This window comes from Linepithema humile, chromosome 1 (genome assembly GCF_040581485.1).
Source record: "Linepithema humile isolate Giens D197 chromosome 1, Lhum_UNIL_v1.0, whole genome shotgun sequence".
In the NCBI taxonomy this organism is placed as follows: Eukaryota; Metazoa; Arthropoda; class Insecta; order Hymenoptera; family Formicidae; genus Linepithema; species Linepithema humile.
The window spans coordinates 30,442,275-30,458,411 of NC_090128.1; the positions used below are offsets into that span (position 1 = coordinate 30,442,275).

At 41.7% G+C, this 16,137-nt stretch overlaps 2 protein-coding genes across 3 annotated transcripts in view; one reads left to right on the forward strand and one right to left on the reverse strand.

Annotated features, from left to right (window-relative positions):
* LOC136997154 (putative uncharacterized protein DDB_G0282133) overlaps window positions 1-16,137 on the forward strand; it is a 114,907-nt gene that overhangs the window by 58,883 nt on the left and 39,887 nt on the right. The window lies entirely within an intron of this gene.
* LOC136997178 (fatty acid synthase-like) lies at window positions 1,659-11,660 on the reverse strand. The gene is made up of 17 exons (XM_067347626.1): window positions 11,587-11,660; window positions 10,118-10,335; window positions 9,687-9,937; window positions 9,283-9,508; window positions 8,730-9,148; window positions 8,199-8,492; window positions 7,923-8,130; window positions 7,691-7,851; window positions 7,284-7,601; window positions 6,724-7,199; window positions 6,333-6,637; window positions 5,815-6,219; window positions 4,634-5,658; window positions 4,313-4,557; window positions 3,244-3,937; window positions 2,302-3,133; window positions 1,659-2,139 (listed from the first exon to the last, which is right to left on the reverse strand). Exons 1-17 carry the CDS (start codon window positions 11,658-11,660, stop codon window positions 1,664-1,666), a joined length of 6,627 nt encoding a protein of 2,208 aa, XP_067203727.1. The 3' UTR covers window positions 1,659-1,663.

Below are 16,137 nucleotides of genomic sequence, written 5' to 3' on the forward strand. Positions count from 1 at the left end.
TCGCTCGGACTTGCGCGGCCCGAGTTACCCGGAAGTCGCAATAGCGGAACGTTCAGAGTCGCGCGGACCTCAGTTTCTGCTGGCTCATCGGTCGGAGGGATGATATCCCCCGGATGTGCGCGAACGTATTCACGTAACCGTCGGCGGAGATCGTCCAAGTTGCCGTCGCATTCGAGCTCGCGGCTCTGTAATAATCGCGCCACTTCGGAACGCGGTAATCGTTGTATCCACGAAGTCATTGTAAGCAGATCTCTTTGACGTACCCCTTTATCTGGTCCCTGTTCGGGCGCCATGAAACCGTGTGAGCTTCGGCGGACGCGGATTAGCTCGCCGGAATCCAGGTTCGGTCGGTTGGGGGTATGTCAAATAAACCAAATACTCGTTTATCAGAAAAATAATGAAACAGTGTTTATTGAGAAAGATGTTGATACGATTTGCCGCGAATGATCTGCTACAATGCTCGTGCATACATGCGAAGCGTGCGTAAGATGAATTTGAAATAGTATATAAATTAGCCAAATATCGGTGAAGTAATTAACAAGTGATAGCGGAATAGTTCTTTAAAGCGGCGTGAAACGAATACAGAGTAGCGTGAAGATAAATGCAAGACATCGGCAAAGGCGAAATAATTATTTAAGCAATGGTGAAATAATTATTTTAAAGCGGCGCAAAATCTAAAAGCGAAAGCACGTGGAAATACATGCAAGATATCGGCAAAATGAAATAATTATTCGAGCGGCGGCGAAATAATTATTTAAGGCGGCGTGAAATAAATGCGAAGTATACGTGAAAGTCAATGCGAAGTATCGTAATAAAGAAATAATTATTTGAGGCGACGGTGGAATAATTATTTAGTATGACGTGAGGCGTCCTGGTGCGGTCGGCGAGAGCGCAAGCGCGGGCGATCGTGTCGCAACGGTTGGTACGAGACGGAGCGCTCGTCGGTGAGTGCGTTCGTAGTATCGCGAGTCTGTTCGATCGTAGATCGATGCGGACTATTCGGCGGCGCGGATTGGTCGACGCGGTGTTGCTTGCCGGACGGATTATCGTTATGAAATCCCGGCGAATAAACGCGGTGTGCGGACTTAGGCTGCCGATTACGTTCGGCGGGAGTACGAGGATGCTCGTACGAAGACGGAATTTAGAATAGCGACCTGGCTAGGTATGCGGAAATGTCCGCAATACAGAGTTCGGTGGCCTAGAGGAACCAAGTACGCTTGGCGGGTATACGAAGATATTCGTATGCGGGAGCAAAGATTACCGAGGACGCTCGGCGATACACGAGGATTCTCGTGTGCTGGTAAAGGCATAGAGTCCGAGTATGCTCGGTCGGGACTACGAGGACACTCGTAGCAGGTTTGTTCGCTGTCGATCAGCGAACGGAGTCTGGTGAGAAGACGTTCAGCCGGGCCTCTTTTATACCCGGCTGGCGGCCGAATGATTTCGAATCGGCAAGCATCGGCGGTTTCGGCGGCGAGTCCCCCACAATACGGAATTTCGGAACGGTCGGGTGTGGGGGATTTTCGGCGGTTGACCGCCGCTGTTTTTGATGCGAAATTTATCGGCGCGCGATGCGCCCTTGGTGGGCTACGGACGATGTACGGTCCGTAGCCGTAACGATGCAGCGGGCTGCATCGTTACACTACATTATGGAGTCCAGTTGTTAATTAAGTGAAGAATTTACCTCTAAAAGGCTATTAGTGATATCTTTTATTGATGTTAAGTCTGTGCCGATGTTATGCGTGTTGTATTGCAAACGCGTCGCTGAACCTTTGATTTTTGGCACCAGCAAATCAAAGACGTTTGCACAACCCTCTATACCTGGCAATAGGAATATTTCGCTTTCCGTCGTGCTTTTTTTCGTCGAAAGCTTTATACAAACATCGGGTATCAATTGATCATCGCCTGATATGCGAATGAGCAATTTTATTCCTGTTATCTCGGCGAGTTCCTCGTTCTTCATATCTTTCTCAAACATTTTGGCGAGCTTAGCGAAATTGAGATCGCGAATATCCTGCGCTGTAAGGAAAATCTCATACTCCCGTTCCAAGGTCTGTTTAATTTCCACGGCCATCATCGAGTCCATTCCAAGCTCGGACAAAGGCATGTGATGAGCCACGGTCCTCATGTCCTTCAGATCTATATTTAATTAATTTTTTATTATTAGTTTTAATTATTTAGTTTATATTAAATATTTTAATCACATTTAATTAAACACATTGATCTTCTTTATCAAACAAATTCCAATTGAAATAAATTGATTAATCAAATAGTCTAATTTTTTTAATGTTATTAACTTACTCATAATATTGGCCACAGTTTCGACAATACTGGATGCGCCAAAAGTGTTCAACCGCTTCTCGGCTACAACCATGCTCGCCACTATAGGCTGTTTTTGTAACAAAAAGTCCTCGAGTTTCGCGATGCAGGAAGTTATCTTTTGCTGCAAAGTGCCGCCGATAACCATTTCTTTGTCGTTGTCTTGCATATCAGCCACGAGGCCGACATCGCCGACCGCACCCCATTGAACCGCTAGTCCATGCAGACCCTCTTGCACTCGTCTCTCGCAAATTCTCTCCATGATGGAATTTGCCATGCCGTAATTGGTCTGTCCGGCATTTCCTCTGCCGCAAGATACCGAAGAGAACACAACAAAGTGACGAAGCTGAGGACATATTTTTCTGGTCAAATGATCCAAGTTCTTCGTGGCCCAAGCTTTCGCCTTGAAGGGTTCCTGAAACGTCTCTACAGTTTGATTCCGGCATATTTTATCATTCAATACCACAGCCAGGTTGAATATAGCGTCCACCGGTGCCAGTTTTTCTGCCGATTTCAGCATATATTCGCAATCTTTGACGTCCGATACATCGACGTTCGATATGATTAGCACTTTCACTCCGTAAGATTTCCACAGATCGATCTTCATCTGCTGATATCCGTTTCTTACTCCGGCGCGCGAGATGAACACCAGATTCTGAGCGCCACGAACAACCAGCCAATCGGCTAATTCTAAGCCGAAGCCACCCAAGCCGCCTAAGATGATGTACGATTTGTTCGATAGACAGTAATAACGTGGAAGTGCAAGAATGGGTGCGCTCATAGATTCATCTTCTTCGTGTATTTTTATGATTACCTAAAAGTACGTCAATTCAGTTAACGCAGTTTTTTATTTATGTATTAAGTTTTATTCTTAACTGATCAACCGTAATTAAGCCACAATTAATTCCAGTTTAATTGATTTACCTTTCCTATATGCTTTCCAGCTGCCATGTATCTGAATGCAGCCTCCACTTCATCCTTTTTGAAAATTTTTCTGGAAATCGGTTGAATAGCTTTATTCGCAAGATTTATGGCCACTACCATGTTCAAACGTTCTTTTAGTTTTTCCGGAGCTGTGAATACATTATCCAACATAACGCTGTAAAATGAAATTCCTTTCGAAAGCATCGACAGGTTCAACGAATTATTGGCCATAAAATCGTATTTGCCTATTTCCAGAAAACGCCCGCCCTTCGCCAGGCAACGGATGGACGTCTGGAGTTTCTCTTCGGCGAGCGAGTTCAATACAATGTCCACGCCACGGCCGTTGGTCTGATTAAATATCATTTGCTCAAAACTGTTGTCGCGCGAATTTCCAATGTGATTCTCTGGGATAAACGGAAACGTGTCTCTGATAAACTTTCGCTTTTCTGGAGTGCCAACGGTGGTGAATATCTCGCAACCTTTGTGATGCGCAAGATGAATCGCAGCTTGGCCCACGGCACCGGTACCGGAGTGGATAAGTACCGTGTCTCTCTTTTTCATATTTGCCTTGACGATTAATCCGTAACAGCACGTGCCGTAAGCGCACGAAACCGTTGCAGCGTCTTCCATGCTCCACTCGTCGGGAACATTCCAGCATAAGTATTTGGCGGATGTGCACATATTTGATATGGATCTGTGAATTAAAGAATTAAAATTTTTTTATATCTAAAAAAAACAGAATTATCTAGAAAAAAGATAACTTGTAGGTTTTACAGTAAATATAGTAATATGGTTTATAAAAAATTTATGCACTTCAATAAAATAATTCTACGTTTGTGCTTTGGCTTTACAAAATTTTGCAAGTTGCGTTGCAAAGTTTGAAACATTTATAATACAAATTTTTTTACATAAATAATTTTTTAATTATTTTTTATTTTTTTGTCACACATGCACATACAATATATACAAACACAATATATTAATTGATCCAAAAAAAGGCTTACTTTAAAGTACATCTATCTTTTTTATATACAGTATACTTTTAAATGATTGTGTGACAATAACGTACCTGTTTTCCCAAAGTCCCATTACTCTCTGTCCAGTATTATTGACGCCGACATATTCCATACCCACCATACAATCCTCGAGACGTCTACGAGTTGAATGGAAACCATCTCCTGCAAGTTTGCCGGATGCTATCATTACATCTTTGAAATTGATAGACGAGTAAGCTATGTGAACGAGATTATTTTCCTTATAATCCGGTGTAATCGGGCCCTCTATCCAGCGAAACGAACTCAAATCACCGCTCATCTAAATAAGAAATATCTTTTATTATGATAGAACTGTAAGAAAAACTTTTTTTTATTAATTTGTGAAACATTTATACCAATTGATTGACAAATGCGTGGTGCACGAGTTTCGGTGTCAGCGGCGATAACGGAAGATGTCTATATGAACCCCATGTTTTACCCGGACGCAAGACATTTATGATAAGATCGATTCGGAGTTGCTCCGCGTATAATGACTCGTGCGAAGAAAACTCCGGTGCAGTTTTGTCTTGAATAAACACTCCTCTGATCGATTCGCCACCTGGTTCTCTCCTCAAGCAATTGACGAGGCCCAACAAGCCGCATTCCGAATCTTTGTCGCTGACCAAAATTATTTTCGCAGCGTTTCTCGATTCGATCTCCGCGTTCAAGATCGATTTTAGCTGCTCTAACCAAGAGAACTCATAATTGTTTACGTAAATAACTTCAGTTTTCCTTGTCGACTGTTCTCTCTTCTTTAACAGTACAATGTGCTCTTTCTGCGTGCGTTTCTCAAGTACTACTGCTAAATTGTACTTTTCGGCAGTCGCAATGTCGTCTTTCGTGAAGGACTGTTCTCGTGTCAATAAAAATCCATTGTTTTGTAACACCGGCAAAATTTCTTTTAAGGTCTTGCTCTTGTTCTTCGTGAACAAATTGTATCCTGTGATTAATATCGCATTATCGTCATTCGACAACTTCTTCGATTGCGAAACTGTGATTTTCGAATTAAGAGTAACGCAATCGAAGCGATCGGTTCTGGTTACCAGAGTAATGTTTGGTTGAAGCGACGGTAGATCATTCAAGATATCGATAAACAATGGTGATGCTATTTCATCTGCTTCTACTTTGTCATCATCTTCGATCAACTCGATAATATTTACTTTTATCACTTGATGATATTCCAGAGCGAGATGTGTCGACAGCATCACGCCTTCCTGCCATGAAATTTCGGCTCCGTCGCGATGAGCTATGAATCTGTACTCCTCGAGAACGGGCTCCCCCGCTGGCTTTCGACGAATTATGGAAGTAGCTTTCATTCTGTGAATTTCCACACCGCCGGATACTACCGCGTCGAAGATTTTATACACACGCACAGGAAGCTCTAAAATGATATTTATAAATATTGTATTTTTTTATACTCAAACTTCATTTACGTTAAACAAATTTCTTTATTTGAAAATTAGTCACAATATTTAAAGTTTCATTAAAAAATTAATACTAAAAAGCTGTTAGAAAGAAAATGAGTCGACAAACTTACGATAATCGTTAGCTGCTGCGTTCCGTATTTGCTGTATGTGAAGTTTCGTATCGATTACCAACTTTTGAATTTCCGTGAAAACGTGAAGACTCTTCGTGTCTATTCCGAGAATTTTCATTTGCAGCATATTATCCATAAATGTTACCCAATTGTACATCCAAGCTATGTGCCCTTGTTTTCCCGTAGTCGACGAACTCTTCAAACCCCGAAATATGCCGGCGTATTGATATCCGCGTAATCTGAGTTCCTTGTAGATATCTTTTGTGTTCATTACTTCCTCCTCATTGTCGTTCTCTTGATTTAAAAATTGTCTCGGTAACTTTTCTTTGGTAATATCTGTCGGTTCACGCACAGTGCCAGTGACAACGGCATTATCTCCTTCCATGACTTCAAACTTTCCAGTTGCTGCAATAAATCATCTTGAATATTTCTCTTCATCACATAAATTGAGTATTGTCATTCTTAATGCAGCAAATAAAATAGCTTATTGAAAAATAAATTTTTTAAATAAAATCTACCTTTCTGCACCATTATTGTTAGATACACGGGTCCTTCTTTCGGAAAGTGCGTTGCCCGAATGAACTTGACATTTTCAAATACGATCGGCATCTCGGTATACGATAGACTTTTTAGCAAACCCATCGTTTCCCAAACTAGCATGAGATATCCAGTAGCCGGCAATAACTGTCTTCCGTCAATCACATGACCGCTCATATATTCGTAATCTTCGTCATTTAGCGCAACTTCAACCATCCTTTCTCCGTTAGAGAGTCTCGTCTGCATTTTATGACATGTTACGTACCAGTCCTCGGAATGGTTCCATCTGGAAATAGAAAATAAAAATTCCTTACTCTGAAAATAATTTTGTATTCTATTATGTTTACCAAATGAATAATGTGTTCGATATACTTGATTGACGGCGAGATCATCGGCGTGGAACGACTAACAGGAAATTTTACGATCGGATATAGATTTGCTAATTGCGGTTGCAAGCCATTGTTGTACATTTTTCCTAGACCTCGCAAAAATACTTTGACGTTATTCTCGTGATTACGCTGAAGTAACGTGATGCTGGTTGTGTTGAACAGTTCTTTCGTAACACTCTGAAGAATAGCATCTGGAGCGATTTCAAGAGTCACTGCGTTTCTGGGAATCAATTGCGCAGTTTTATCGAAAGATACAGGACTTGATAAATTATTCGTGAAATATTCAGCGCAGGACAATTTTGTGTTGTCAAATAAACTTTGCCATATCTGATTGGGAGTCATTGTTTGCGGTATTATTCGATTTAGGTAAGCCAGAATCGTGGCTTTTGCGGGGAGGAGATAACGAGTATGCAGAGGAATATCGCAGCAGTTGACTTCCTCCATAAATACGTTATTGGCCTGCAAAATTATATAAAAAGTATAATTTGTTTAAGTTAATTACACGTATATTCGACAAAATATTTTAATGAAAAATTAAAGTACCTCTAATTGTTTTGTAAATGTTTTTACTGATTTTTTTAGACCGCTTATGGAGCAAGTATTTTGACTGTTGCTGTAGATTACTTCGATATCCGGTGGGCATATGTTCTTCACATTCTTATAACTGAGGCCGATATTTACCATGGCGCAGTTAATTTTTTTTGTTTCTTTTAATCCCAATCCTATGTAATACGAAGATAAAATTACTTGTTCAAGGGTGAATTTACCGGTCGCATATGCGCAGCAGAGTTCACCAATTGAGTGACCGACGACATAATCTGGCACGATATTTACGGATCTTAAGAGATCGATTAATCCCACCTAAAAAAGAATAAAATATTTCTTCCTATAATTATCAAGAAACATTTACAGAAATTGCGCGCATATAATTTGTAAAAGCAATTTATCACCTGCATTACGGTGATGCCCACAATTGAATTCAATATATCGTTAAAAATATTCTTATGTTTACTCGTTAATATGTCAATAATATACATTCCATGCATTTTTAAAATCGCATCGCATTTTTCTACGGTTTTGGAAAATACTGGGAATTGAAGTAGCGCTTGACCTGTTAACATGTAAATTCGAGGTTAATTGCAAGCAATCACTTCTGTAACATATGCAAAAAAGGATATGTACCCATGCCAATCCATTGCGATCCAATTCCAGAGAACACAAAACAAATCGGTTTTTTTTCACCTGAATAATATTTTATTTCTTTTGCCGCTTTGATCGGCGTTTTGGATTCGACAATCACGTATCCTCTGTAAGGATGATTTTTCGTCTCGTCTGCGTAAAGATCATGCAATAGCCGTACATATTCGACGTCTATCGGCTGGTTTTCGATCTAACATACAAATTTTTGCTATGTGAGTGTGCTTTTATTGACTGTGTAATCGCAAAATGTTTATATACCTCATTTAGAAATGATTGAACTGCTTGTTCGGTACGTCCAGACAGGACAACGAGTCTGGGCAGATTATCATTCGGTGCTCCTTTATTGATCTTTTCCTTTGTGTTACTTCGCATCAAGATGTGGCAATTGGCTCCACCAAAACCGAATGAATTGATACCCATAAATCCAGAAATCCACGGTGTTGTGTTGGTCACCACGCGTATAGTTCCATCTTCAAAAGCCTTAACACCTTTCCGTATTTGTGTTAAGTTTATATTTGGCGGGATTAAGCCAGTTTCCATTGCAATTATCACCTTACGAAAAGTTAATTAAATGCTAACTTGTTGCTTCTTACCTTTTTATTAAATTATTTATTAATTGATAAATGTTTTTTATCTTTTTATCATGATACTATTAATGATTTTGCAGCGAAAAAAATGTTATAGAAATTTTTGTTTGTAAAGTATAAAAATTTCACAAATCTACGTTCATAAAAGTTGACCGTTACTATAATGCACCGTTATTATAATGCATATAATAATTATTATTACCTTAGCAATTTGACACATGCTATTAGCACCTTCAGAGTGGCCCAAGTTTGATTTGATAGAGCCGATTAACAGAGGAGTTTGCCTGTTCTTGCAGAAAACCTGCTCGAGTGCATTGATTTCTTCTGGATCGCCAACATAAGTGCCGGTGCCGTGAGCCTCCATGTAGCCTAAGCAAGTCGGTGAAATACCGCATTCATTGTAAAACTCTTCCAGTAAAGTTTGCTGCATTTTGCTCGACGGGAAAGTAATGCCTTGTTCCTTGTATCCATCACAATTAGTTTTCGCATAGACGACGGTTGCATAAATTCTCTTAGCCACCTTTGCTTTTTGTAAAAATGCGACTCCGATTGTCTCGCTACGCATGTAACCGTTTGCATCGTTGGTAAAAGGTTTGCTGAATCCGTCAGGTGCTAAAATTCCTGCAATTGTAAAATTATGTTATAAAATCTAATTTTGATGTATATTTATATATATTCCAAATTAGATTATAATAATTTGTATATTTTTTAATTATTTCTTATATTCTAAATTAATATTTTAATAAGTATAATACCAAGTCGCGCAAACTGCAATGATACATAAGGATGCATGCAGAGATTAACACCGCCGACAATGGCGGCGTCACACTGCCCTGACCGGATACTTCTATAAGCGCACTCTAAAGCGAAGAGACTTGAGCTGCATGCGGAATCGAGGGTGCAAGATGGTCCTGTTATATTTAACCAGTGAGACATTCGATTTGCGTTCATAGTTTTGTAACATTCGAAAGCTGCGGCTACCTGATGTGTGTACATAAATAGTTTAGAGAATTTAAATGTTCATTGTATCAGCATTGTAGGAGCTTATTTACAAACAAGTAAATTTTTTACAATATGATATAAAAATGTTATTTTTCTAAATTTTTATGCTATAAGCTTGTGCAATATTTTTGCTTGAATGATAAGTAATTTTTTGTACCTGTGGTTTTTCAAAAAACCAAGTCTTTTCCGACTCCGAAATGCACATTCCGATAAAAATTCCAGTATTTGTTCCAGATAAATCTTTCGGATTTATTCCTGCATCGACGATAGCTTCATACGTATGCTCCATGAGCATCCTACTCATAGGATCCATGGAATGGACTTTGTTGAAGGGAATTTCAAAATAATCTGCATCAAACTTCTCACAATTATTAATCAGTCCCATACGTTGAGGTAGATCTGGATGACCTGCATATTAAACCGTATGTAATAAGTGAACAGTTATTTTCATTTCAACTAATATAGAAGTTTGAATAAAAAAAAATTATGGCAATGAATAAAATTTAAATAGAACAGTAATTTTATACATATGTTTCTATGAAGTATTTTTAATATAATTTTTTATTCATAGACCGAAGAAGATTTTACCATGATTCCATCGTCGTTCCTCATCTGATCCAAGATCCACGCTGTTAAATAAATTTTCTTGAAGTTGGCTAATATTGTCAGATTTAGGAAATCTACCGGCGATGCCAGAAATAACGATGTCATCTTCAGATTCGACATCAATGACCGTGGATTTTTTATTTGAGTTCATGTCAAACCCAACGACAGTAAGTTTTACTTTTCTGGTTAACAAAGTCCCACTATCAGCAAATTTACAGATATTTTAAATGATCTTTATTTTACGTTTTTACATTTACACACTCTTTTTTTCTTAATTTTTAATGATAATATTTAAGTGAGATTCTGAAACCCAACTTACGCGATTGCCTGTGCGACTGGCGTAACACTAGTTAATAGCTCACCTTAAAACTTCACCTGTTTTTATATAAAAAATATATGTTAATTATTTCATCATTACTTATGCAGGCACATTATAAATTTACTATTTAAAAAACAATTGATTGATCTCAATAATAATTAATGGTTCGTAATCGTGAAACATTAATGCCATGTGTTTCAAATTATTTGCAATCATTGGTCTGTAATAGTAAATTCTCTTATTTATTTTACTATCTGTTGCATCGAGAGACCCGAAAATATGATATGGAAATAAGAATTTTGAGACCAATTGTATATATCTAGTAGAAAATTATTATAATTTTTAGTTATATGAGCTAGTTACATAATAAATTACATAATTCTAAATAAAGAACCACACTGGTTTTAGAATAAGTGAATTTTTTACCGTAAGAAACAATATATCTCATTAAATAAACATTTAAATAATATAAACGTAGTTGAATGCGTTTAACCTTCTGAATACAATAAATGCGTATATATCCTGCAAATTCAATCGATGTAGCCGACGCACTCATATTAACATTTAGCGAAAACGATCGATGTGGTCGATGGATATATGCAAAATAAAATTTAATAACAAAGTACAGATAGTCTGAAAGAAAAGGCAACAAGAGCCGTTGCTAGGTGTTCGTGCTTGGTGTTCCACTAAAATTCACATTATATTGTAGAAATTATAAAAACCCGAGATAAAATGGTGTAATATGGTCAAATGTAAAAATATATAATTAGTTATGAAAAGATCTAATAACATATGTAATTTTATATGATCATATATGTAGGAATCTTGGTTTGGTTATCAACTAATTTATTTTATTTAAAACAAGTAGATTTATTGAAGTAAAAAAAATTAAAAGATACGGAAGATTACAGTTGTTCTCTCGTCAACGGTCGCGGACGTTCTCCCCAAAACGAGATTGTCATCGTCGGTCAAAAGCATCGCTCCTCAAAAACATCACTGACCTCGTTCAATAATATATACATAGCCGGACTAACGTAAACCGTCGACTCGCCTCTAATACGACTCGGATCGACGTACGTCGATGTCCGAAACATTATTTTCCCACATTCGGCCGTCCTGACTGAACATTCACTTTGAATGTTCACCCACTTCGTTTTCGGAGTTGCCGGGCAGATCGCCGTCGATGCCGTCCATCCATGGCTTCATAAAACCCGCAGCTGACGAGGTCCGGTATAGTCTCTCGTGCTCACCGACCTTACGCACCAAATGTCGATCGTCGCGCAAAATTTTAACAAACATTTTAACGTCTTGTGCGGTCCAAGATATTCAGGCGCCAACTTGAGACCTGGATTTTGTTGCGTCCGCTTACTTGCGACGAGATCGCCCTCACGATGACAGAATGTCTTTTTTCTTCGTTTATCGTAGTGCTTTTCATTTTCGCGCTGAATCTTTTCGATATTTCCTCTTGCTCGTATCTGCAATCCGCCTCGGTCATTCTGCGCTTGCATCGACTTAGGAACAAGTCGTACATCGTTATCTACTTCTTTATATAACAGTCCGTCTCGCAAGATATTATCACTCGACTGTCCTTGTTTTAACGCATCCAACATTCTCTTTATGTCTTCGTCCCCGGATTGTGCCCTTTTCAGGCGAGTCGTCAATCTATCTTCACATTCATCGATCTGGCTATTTACAATATTTCTTTCCGACGATGATAAACGCCTCACTCGCTGATACACAGGTTTGCCATCTTCTAAAATAATCGGCATCTTTATATCGGTCTCTAATATTTGATTCGATCTGTATTCGTCAATTATCGTTACAACAGCGCGTACAGACGCGCGATCACAGGATCGGCATTTTGCACATAAGATGCATCTACTATGTTCGTTTTGCATGTATTGATTTGAACGATATCCGGCGAATCATCTACGCTTGCCATTTGAGTACTGTGGCGGCTCACCGCCACACAGCTTACTGAAGCGGCATAATACGCCGCGGCGCCGCTACGCGCCGCAGGCCTTCTACCAGTTACAAGCTTGCGGACCCACCGCCAGGTTGCGCAGGCGGTGAAGAACCTTCTCGCGATCAAGCTTCGATCGACGAGATATAAAAGAGCTGCTCCGCAGATCTTTCCTCACTCACTCGCTTCAAGGCGAGCTCTCACAAAGGGCCCTTGAACGGAGTCACAGCTCTGCTTCGAAGAGCGCAACCAGCAAGTCTTCTCGACTTTTCACAGTGCCTGGGAAGGCACGGAAGCGAAAGACTCAGTCTCAGCTCTGACCGCACACCTCACGTAGGATGTACAGCTACGGTCAGCTGACGCACCAGCATCGCCGTCGCCACCACAGACTCTACAGCGGAAAATAATTCCCTTAGAGTTCTGTGCCCGGTTGACTCGGCCCCACGTGACACTCACGTTCCGGGGACATCCGAATGCGAAGGCCTCTCCCGCCTCGGCTCGCAGACTCACTTGCGACTCACATCGAGAGCCGGACGGTCGCAGCGCATGGCACAACGGAGACATGCTCCACCGCAACGCAAACCTCGCCGCAGGGATGCAACACGCACCCTCGCATGAATCGTCCTGTTAAGGACCCGATTCCAACCACGCAGACGCGGCCGGTAATATCTTACCGCGCCCGTCACCTTTCATTCGAAACTCGCGGCCTTACACTCTGCCGCGAATGCGCCGCTGGCGCACTCACGTTACACACACACCTGTACATACATACTTCTCTCTGACAAAGAAATAAACGCATTTCTACACAATTGACTCTATCTCACTTCTCACCAAGTCGAACACAATCCATTAGGCTATACACCTATAAACTGGTGACCCCGACGACTGGTCGAGAAAGATGAGCCAATCAGAGAAAACTGGCGAGACGCAAGACAGCGACGCAGCGCAAATCAGAGAAGATTAACCAACGGGCGAGTTTGTGGATCATTTGCATTAAAAAATGAGCAAACTCCGCCCACGCATACAACGACACGGCCACGGCAGCACCTTCATTCACAAGGACGTGGCCATCTGTCAAAAAAGTTGTCGTCAGACACATCGGCCCAACCAGGGCGCTACAGCAGCCATACGACGGACCTTATCAAGTCGTACAACAAACGAAAAAGTCTACAGGCTATTGGTCAACGACAAGCCAATCAACGTCCCCATAGACCAATTGAAGTCAGCATACGTCAGGGACGACCACAAGCAGCCAATAGAACCAGCCGCAGCCAAGCAGTCAAGACCCTCCACAGCCGACAAGAAGAGGAGCAGCAAAACATCAAAACCAACTACTCGTTTTCAGGCTTAAAAACTGCCAAGGGGGTCCTGTGGCGGCTCACCGCCACACAGCTTACTGAAGCGGCATAATACGCCGCGGCGCCGCTACGCGCCGCAGGCCTTCTACCAGTTACAAGCTTGCGGACCCACCGCCAGGTTGCGCAGGCGGTGAAGAACCTTCTCGCGATCAAGCTTCGATCGACGAGATATAAAAGAGCTGCTCCGCAGATCTTTCCTCACTCACTCGCTTCAAGGCGAGCTCTCACAAAGGGCCCTTGAACGGAGTCACAGCTCTGCTTCGAAGAGCGCAACCAGCAAGTCTTCTCGACTTTTCACAGTGCCTGGGAAGGCACGGAAGCGAAAGACTCAGTCTCAGCTCTGACCGCACACCTCACGTAGGATGTACAGCTACGGTCAGCTGACGCACCAGCATCGCCGTCGCCACCACAGACTCTACAGCGGAAAATAATTCCCTTAGAGTTCTGTGCCCGGTTGACTCGGCCCCACGTGACACTCACGTTCCGGGGACATCCGAATGCGAAGGCCTCTCCCGCCTCGGCTCGCAGACTCACTTGCGACTCACATCGAGAGCCGGACGGTCGCAGCGCATGGCACAACGGAGACATGCTCCACCGCAACGCAAACCTCGCCGCAGGGATGCAACACGCACCCTCGCATGAATCGTCCTGTTAAGGACCCGATTCCAACCACGCAGACGCGGCCGGTAATATCTTACCGCGCCCGTCACCTTTCATTCGAAACTCGCGGCCTTACACTCTGCCGCGAATGCGCCGCTGGCGCACTCACGTTACACACACACCTGTACATACATACTTCTCTCTGACAAAGAAATAAACGCATTTCTACACAATTGACTCTATCTCACTTCTCACCAAGTCGAACACAATCCATTAGGCTATACGCCTATAAGTACAAATAGGCTTAATCATTGTTACGCCCTGCTTAATGTTGACCTCTACCGTATTCAAAAAATCAGTGCCGACTACCAACTTTTGCTGCAATACTATGTCTGAAACGACTCTAATAAGGATTGGATAAGAATGCCCATCGATTGTGAGTTTTGCGCGAAATTCGCCTAACATGATTATTTCGTTTGATCCTACGCCTAAGAAACGAATTCCAGTCGCCCGCAGTCGAGGTAAACCTAATTTAATGTATTCGTTAGCACGCATCAAGAAAATATCGCTGCCCGTATTATAAGCGCTTTGATTTTCTTCCCGTTTATCGCAACGTCTTTCGTATGTTTCCTATGCGAGGAAAGCGTCACAAGGTAAGAAGTAGGAACGTCATTTTTTCCCGAACACTTTGATGCAATTTGTCCGAATTCTCCGCATTTAAAACATTTAGTGCCTCGATCTTTCGACGGACAATTAGCGCTAATGATATGATCGCGCGCACCGCAGTTAAAACATCGTTTGACATCGGTCACTGTTTTCCTTCTCTCGCTGCCGTTGGTGTTGTCATTTTTTCTCTCACTCGGACTCGTCCTGCCGTCTCGCTCGCTCGACGTCTGTCCGCTGCCCCGTCTATCCGGTCGACTCGAACTCGTGTGATAATCTCGTAACGATATTGTCTCGAATGCTTCCAACAGAGATTCTACTTCGCCAAACCGTTGCAAACGCGCCTGGTTACGTAATGCAACCTCGGGAGAATACCCTCTATAATATAATCTATTATATCGTCACTTTCAATCGGTACACAATTGCCCATGATCATTTTTTCGTGCACATACTCGCGAAACGTCTCGTCTCTTCTCCAACCACGCGCCTCGAACGTCCTTCGAATCATCATCCTATTCTGTCGCTGACCAAACATCGCCCTTAGTCTCTCGATTAAAATATCGAAACTCGTATTGATGAGCTCGGGTTTCGAATGTAACCATTCAAGAGCCTTTCCTTTCAGTCTCATTCCGACTAAAATTTTCGCTTGATCGTCTTCCAATCGATAAGTCGTTTTTAAAAATTTCGCCATTTTTTTCCACGTATCGAAATTGCTACCATAAAAATTTGCTAATAGATCCGCAATCGTCGTTAAATTTATTCGCGAATGCGGCGGTATTATCGCGCCCTTGTCGTTGCCGTTGCCCACAAGTGTCTCTCTCCGACACGCACGATTCGCATCCTGATTCTCTCGCAGTGAAGCGATTTCGCGGCGAGCAAGTTCCAATTCGCGTTCGGCAATTTCTTTTTCGCGCCTGCAGATCTCTAATTCTCGTCGATTTATACGATCTTCACGACAGACGTCTCCACCAGCACAATCGTCATCGCGATCATCATCATCGTCACTTTCTCGCATCCACTCGCCCGACGGATCCGCTTCGATTAAACAAGCGATGAGCTTTGTTTTTGATCCTGAGGCCGACGATCCACGAGCCTTCAA

What these genes read in the sequence shown, in the direction of transcription:
- LOC136997178 (XM_067347626.1), bottom strand. Translation starts at nt 11,660, where the DNA reads ATGAAGCCATGGATGGACGGCATCGACGGCGATCTGCCCGGCAACTCC. An exon ending in TTCAATCATTTCTAAATGAG is followed by an intron (nt 8,131 to 8,198) that starts GTATATAAACAT and finishes TTTGTATGTTAG; the next exon opens with ATCGAAAACCAGCCGATAGA. An exon ending in ATGATCTCGCCGTCAATCAA is followed by an intron (nt 6,638 to 6,723) that starts GTATATCGAACA and finishes TTCTATTTCCAG; the next exon opens with ATGGAACCATTCCGAGGACT.